The sequence below is a fragment of the Austrofundulus limnaeus genome, unplaced genomic scaffold (genome assembly GCF_001266775.1).
Source record: "Austrofundulus limnaeus strain Quisiro unplaced genomic scaffold, Austrofundulus_limnaeus-1.0 Scaffold75, whole genome shotgun sequence".
In the NCBI taxonomy this organism is placed as follows: domain Eukaryota; kingdom Metazoa; phylum Chordata; class Actinopteri; order Cyprinodontiformes; family Rivulidae; genus Austrofundulus; species Austrofundulus limnaeus.
In genome coordinates, this window is record NW_013952477.1 from 520,030 (window position 1) to 527,487 (window position 7,458).

Consider the following 7,458-nt stretch of genomic DNA (forward strand, 5'->3'; position numbering starts at 1 on the left):
CAGTCACATCATCAAGCAACTGCTCCATTTCATCTCCAACAAAAAAGATGTTAGTGTCATCTGCAAACAAAACAATTTTAATATCTTTTGTGAAATTACATAGATCATTAATGTATATAATGAATAATTTAGGCCCCAATACTGAACCCTGAGGAACCCCACAAGCAATGTCCAAACGTTCAGAGATAACATTTTCCATCTGTACACATTGTTTTCTATTTTTAAGTAACTTTTTATCCAATTTAATACTGTACAATCCCTCTAACCCCATATCTTTCCAGTTTATTTATTAATATTTCATGATTTATTGTATAAAATGCCATTTTTATATCTAGAAATACTCCTGCAACAAGCTTCTTATTATCAATAGCAGTTGTAATTTCTTCTATAGATTCCATTATGGCTGATGCAGTTGATTGTTCTGACCTGAATCCTTATTGACTTTCACTAAACAATTTATATTTTCCCCAAAATTATTCCAGTCGGTTGTTAAATAATTTCTCTAAAATTTTTGAAAACTGTGGCAGCAAAGAAACTGGTCTGTAACTGGTAAAATGATATTTATTCCCAGTTTTGTATAATGGAATTACTTTAGCTATTTTCATCATATCTGGAAATAAGCCACTGTTGAAAGATAAATTACTAATATAAGTTAATGGTGATGAAATCCCTTCATCTGTCTGCTTCACTAATTCCATGTCGATTCCATGTAAGTCAGCTGACTTTTTGTTTTTTGCATTTTTAACATTATATTACTATATATTGTGCAAGTCATCTATTCAGCTTCTGTTCATGAAATAGTGACTAATTCCTTCAAGCTTTTGCCTACAGTACCGTCCGCTCCAAAATCCTTCAGGATACAGCAACGACATCTGGACAGTATTTATGTGGACTGGGACATCCCAGAAGAGCCCAACGGCRTCATCACTGGATATATCCTCAAGTACCAGACAGGTATGCTAACACACCATCTCAAACACACTCAAAACAGGGAAGTAATCACTTACTGGAACTGCACAAAAGTGGGAGATGGGAAGCATCCAAGTATTAAAGCAATAGCTTTCTGGTGTGTGCATTTAAAGGTCAGTATATGACTGAAACATCCTGTCAAGAGGGCAATAAACACTTCTGTATCTGCTCTATGTGAAAGTATGATACTTAACAGCTTACTCTTCCAGGACCAACACCAAGAGTTTTCCTGATGCACTGAAATGTCTAAACTTCACAGTGAATGCAAGCAGAGGAGAAGAGCTCAGGGTCGAGGAGTTCCTGCCTAATGTGACGAGCTTCTCAGTCCGGCGATTTGACCGCTACACTCGTTATAGGTTCTCTGTGGCTGCGAGAACTAGAATCGGAACAGGAGAATGGCATACGGAGGAGTCCCTTCATTACACCACAGAAAGTAATCTGCCACTTTTTCAATACATCAACACAAACTGGCAGTCAAACACTTTCAGCGTGCTGAGGAGTTGTTGACTTTAATCATTTGCTTGTGTGTCTCAGTATATGCTCAGGACCAGGTGGACATTACGACTCAGGGGTGGTTCATTGGGATTATGTGTGCAGTAGCGCTTATCGTGCTCATCCTTCTTATTGTGTGTTTCATCAAGAGGAGCAGAGGCGGCAAATATCCAGGTACTGTAGCTCCAACGCAGAGCTACTCAACCATAATCGGCTACAAGTTTGCAACACTTTAAGTGTCAGATCAGCATAGTATTTAATTAATAATTAAATGTTTGTGGTTTGCTTAGTATTTTTTTTTTTGGCATGCTAACAACTTCTTGTTATGATTAAACAATGTAGCCTCATTTAATTTCAGTTCGGGAGAAAAAGGACATTTCATTGGAGCCAGTGGATGATAAAGATCAGGAGGGATCATTTGATTATCGGTAAGCTGTACAACTAACAAATATTAACAACAAAGAAAGATGAATTCACAAAAAATACTACTATTTTTGAAAGGAATTTATAATATTAAAATTTTAATCAGTGTGCTACAACTTATCTACCAAAATGAAGTAATGCTTAGTTTTCTAGGTTATATACAATTTATAAAACAAAGCTGTAATTACAACTGTTAAAGTTTACAATAACACTTCATCACACTATCGAAGCCAGCTATATTTTGACAACAGTATGTTATTACATGTGTTTGCTCTGTACCTGTGCATTCATTTTATTTACTTAGATAAATTAAAGCTACTCTGTGATGTTGTGAAGTCTGTATTTTGGTTATAAAATATTTACAATTAATTTGAAGATATAGATAAGGTTTGTCTGATGTTGAAATAAGAAACAGACATAGGTTTGCATCAGGTGTATGTTTTGGGTTATTTAAAACCTTAGGGATGATATTTTGGGTGTCACCATCTTATTCTTTTGAAACTGAACATTACTTAGAAATTATAAATAAGACCCAACCCAACCTCTAGTTTATCATACCGTCTCAACATTATTCAGTAAAACATTCATATTGATGGTGTGCTATAATTGATATATTTACCTCTGGATGCTTATGATTATAATAAAAGTTACATAAACCAGGCTACATACGAATATARGGTCAAAATACAGACAAAATCAGAACCAGATGATAAACTGCTTATGTTACAAGCTTCTAATGGAAACACAGAGTATCTTTAATTTGAACAAACTCTAGCACAATGTAGCACAGGTACAAATTAAACCAGATAGCTTTCCTTACTTTGGACAAATTCTAACAAATTAAAATGAATTTCTGTTTTTGTTTTTTGTTTTTTCTATCTAAAACCTGGTTGTTTTTACACTGAACTACTCAAGATCCCTTGAAAGGTATGAAAAGACTAAATGCTGACACACTGACACTATTGCCTTTTTTGGTGAACATTTTTTTCTGAGAAGCTACAAGTTTTGTTGCAACAAATAAAATACTTAGTATTAGCTGGTATATTTTGTAAAATTTCTTTTACACTGGTGTTGAATGTGTTATTTCAGGATAGCACGTCTCCCCACTCTGCCTTATCCTAGGAGGTATGTAGTTTTTTATATGGTCAGTAATAAAAAGTGGTATATTTTCTTTTAAACCAGAAACAACAAACCATTTTTATTTGTGTTTCTTTTCTTTTTTTATTTATTTATTTATTTATATTTTTGGTAGAGAGGAGGAAAAGGGGCTTCAAAGAGCTCAGCCATCTGTGGAAGCTATAATAAAGCGATCGGACAGCGATGACAGTCTGGTGGAATATGGAGAAGGAGGGGAAATACAGTTCAACGAGGACGGCTCGTTCATTGGTCAGTACACGGGAACCAGGAGAGATGTCAGGGAGCTGGACTTTGGAGGAAATCTGGAGCTCCACTCACCAATGAATACGATCTACTCTCTGGCATAAAGCTACCTTCCCCCTATCGCTCAGCTGTTCACTACATGACTTCACTTTGCTTGTAACYTTGACATTAACTTTAGGAATCTGGAGAAAATGTCAGTTTGCATAATGTGTGGGAAGAAACAGCTGGAGACTGAGCTGCTGTTGAACCTTTTTTCTGTCAGATTTCTCAACTTCATAGATGAAAAAAACAAAACATTTGGATCATTTTTTGTAGACGTGTCTTTAAAAGTTATCTGGTAAAATACTTTTTGTTTTGTACATATTTCTATGAAATATTTCTTGACATAAGCTGAAATATCTTACACAAGAGACTGAGGATTATTTAATTATGATTGAGAAAGCAATTGCAACATCCAACTCTCCCTTAGAATGGCTTTTTACCCCCTTTTCTGTTAATTCCGATAACAAAATTTGTTTTATTTGTGAATGCTTGCTATTTGACTTTAAGGGTTATAAACCAATTTCTCCATTAGAGGCATCACAATAAAATCATCATCATCATCATCTTCAAACTTTATTTATAAAGCGCTCTAACATCAGCCACAGCTGAAACGAAGTGCTGAACACATGAAATAAAAACAYAATTCAAAAACACAATACAACCACACAGTTAAATAAGTTAAATCAGCACCAATGCAGTAAAAGTTTAAAMGAAATCTCAGTTGGGTTGAAGGCCAGTGAGAAAAAGAAAGTTTTTAGGCGAGTTTTAAAAATGGACAGTGAAGGGACCTGTTAAACATGCAAAGGTAAGGTGTTCCACAATTTAGGGGCACTAACAGAGAAGGCCCTATCTCCTCTGAGCTTCCGTTTGGAACTGGTACTCTTTACAGTTATTTAAATTATGTTCAGCTTCTACTGGAAATCACTTCAGAACAACTCAATAACTTACGTAGATTAAAATTTGAAGTCTCCTCTGACATAGTTCTAAAGTGAGGGTTTATTTATTTTTATTTTTTTGCAATATTACAACAAATAAATAAAGCATCTCTCTTCCTTAATGAAAAACAGGAAGTCAAACCATCTGGAGACTTGGTAGGAAATTTTATGGTCTGGTCTTCTATTTTCACTCACTCTGGAAAGTATTGATCTCTCTATAACCATGTTTGACAACTAACATCAGCTGTGTATGAAGACAAATATTTCTTAATTTAAATAAAATAAAAGTATTTATATTAGGGTAATTTACTGGGAATTTTGTTGTTTTGAGTGTTGTATCAAGTTCCTGAAGGTATTCTTAAGATGCAATTACATTTTCCTGTGTAAAACTTCCAAATCAGACAGTGTGGATGTCCTTAATCTGCAACAACTATATCATTAAACTGAATCAACACATAGATAGTTTAGCTTTTGAATCTTTTTCAAGTTGAACTTCACAGAAAAGATGCTTTCAGTCTTCTTTTCAGAAAAATACAAAAAAACTGAACTCTGGCCAGTGCGCAACATAAATCCATCAGTCATGAAAGGACATCTTATCTATAGATAAGCATACAGTAAATCTATATGGCACATTCTTTTATCTCTGGTTTCTTCTCACAGACCAAAAACATGCATGTTTGGTTCATTGGTAACTCTAAATTGCCCCTTGGTGTGAGTGAGAATGTGAATAGTTGTTTGTCTACTGTATATTTGTACTGTACTTGCCAAGGGTTGTCCATGATGTCCTCTGTCTCTCACACAGTGACAGTTGGACATATATGGATGGATGGATGGATGGATGGATGGGTGGATGATGGATATATGGATGGATGGATGGATGGATGGATGGATGGATGGATGGATGGATGGATGGATGGATGGATGGATGGATGGATGGATGGATGTTCTTTACGTTATGTTCAGCTTCTATTATTTCATTGTTCTGATTACAGAAACGACAGTGACATACTGTAAATTTTAACACCAACAGTTTTCTTCAGGGTTACTTGGAGGTCTAAATTGGTSAAAGAGAAAACAAGAAAATCTAAACTGAAACTTGCACTTCATCAGTCCTCAAAAGCACACATTAAAATAGGTTGCAGTTCAGTTTGTAGCACAACCTGTTTAAAATAAACTCTCTATATTTTTATCAACTTTCCTTTAGTTCACATTTGCTTCTTTGGTGAATGGAAAACTAATTGTATAACATGATTTATTAGCTTGTAGATTCATTGAAAGCAGTTACTACAAGTACCTGTTTTCTCTATGACCATTAGTTTTTTTACATCATTGTGGAGCAAATTAGTCCCACTTTTCTTTAGACTTTTGCTTCTGTACACATTTCTTATTATGGTCAGATCTAAACTATTTTATTTTTTAGCCATCCTGCTACTGATTTATTACTGTGCCTCAGATAAGTGTATTATCAGGATTCATGTACACTATTCGTTTTAAAACACTGTACTTTTTCATAGTCAAATTTTGAAAGTTTTTATTATGCTATGTAACATTGAATTATATGTAAATTTACAATAAATGTACAGTAGTGGAGTTTTCTTGTCTGTATTCTTTAAATACTAATTAAAAAGCTGCACAAAAAAACTACACTTCATGAAACTTGGTCACTTTGAAGCAATGAAAAAAAAAACATTTTGATACGTACCAGGGTTCAAATCTTTGACACAGAAAAAAATTGACATTTTGAAAACGTATATTCTTATCTACAGTAAAACAAAACAGTTTAGCATACTTTCAGGCAAGACCTGGTTGTAAATACAGTCATTTGTCTCAGTAATGACTGCATTTACAACTAGGCCTTGCCTTAAAGTAAATACAGTAATTATTATCAGTAAATTACAGCGTATCGTGTTTTCACTGTGATGTAAAGTTCTGCACAGTATGTCCTTGCATTGAATCAACACTCATTGAATCACACCATATTGTGATTAAGGGCAAAATTATTTTATTGACACCTTAAAATAATCGCCTAAATTTTTTATCAAGTTTGTCTGAAATTATATGAAAATCATATGGTACTACACATTTAGCTTTTAGTTACACTTTGTGTTTCCTGTAAATCTTCAAAAAATATTTGGGTAAGAAGGTATCGTAAGACCATAGATATGCTGCTCAAATCTGCATCCAAAGGTTCTCAATTATTTATGCAACTAAAGGAATATTGCCAGATACTTAGACTAAAGTGTTTTAAGAATAACATGAATTAATAAAAACATGTCTGTATGTATGTACAGGGGTTAGACAATGAATCTGAAACAGCTGGTTTTAGACCATAACATCCCTTTCAGACAGCTTCCTCTTGTGTCCACGGTTAATCCTGTTGGAAGTGCTTCATCCTTCTTGGTGGTATGTTGACATTACCCTGGATACCGTGGATCTTGATTCATCACAAAGACTTGCTGTCTTCATCACAGATGCACCAGCAAGACGTGCACCAAAAATTTGTCCTCTTTTGAACTGATATGTCACCCATAATGTTGTGTGCATTACAATATCTTGAGCAAAACTGTGCTCTTACCCTGCTAATTGAACCTTCACACTCTGTTCTTACTGGTGCAATGTGCAATTAATGAAGAATGGCCACCAGTCTGGTCCAATTTAACCATGAAACCTCCCACACTAAAATGACAGGTGTTTCAGTTTCATTGTCTAACCCTTGTATGTACGTGTGTTTGTGACGCTTTGGGCTGCTCTGTCTGCCCTCCTGTCTCTCTATCTCTGTTTACCTACTCATTGTTTCACCTCTCCCCTCACAGAACAGCAATCAGCCTCATCAGCATCACCTGCTCAGCTCACTACATAAGCTCCAGACTCACAGACTCTCACTGCCAGATTTTTGAACGGTGTGCCTAGTAGATGTCCAGCGTTTCTCTTAAGTCCATGCCTGATCTCTTGCCCATGACCCCTTGCCTGTCTCTCGACCATCGTCTCCTACCTGTTCCTAGTGATGGCCACATGAAGCCCCATGAACCCTTGAAGCTTTCATTCCAATTGGTTCAAAAAAAGGTTCATTTCTTGAAGGTTCATGTACTCACAACTCCCTCTGCTGGTCAAAACTTTTGTCATTTCATCTACTTGGCTGTCTTCAATAAAATGAAAGTACTTTGATTTATTTTGTGACTTAATCTTGTTATTTTGGATAAATTGGTATTTTTAAAAT

At 35.2% G+C, this 7,458-nt stretch overlaps 1 protein-coding gene across 1 annotated transcript in view; it reads left to right on the forward strand.

The window, feature by feature from the left end:
• Nucleotides 1-4,557, forward strand: part of nfascb (neurofascin homolog (chicken) b) — a gene marked incomplete in the record, with an annotated part of 26,516 nt that extends 21,959 nt beyond the window's left edge. The window contains 7 exon segments of the mRNA XM_014010907.1: nt 832-954; nt 1,229-1,402; nt 1,504-1,635; nt 1,820-1,889; nt 2,800-2,811; nt 2,974-3,009; nt 3,137-4,557. Coding sequence (XP_013866361.1) covers nt 832-954; nt 1,229-1,402; nt 1,504-1,635; nt 1,820-1,889; nt 2,800-2,811; nt 2,974-3,009; nt 3,137-3,368 — 779 coding nt within the window.
• Nucleotides 4,558-7,458: the final 2,901 nt, after the last annotated feature.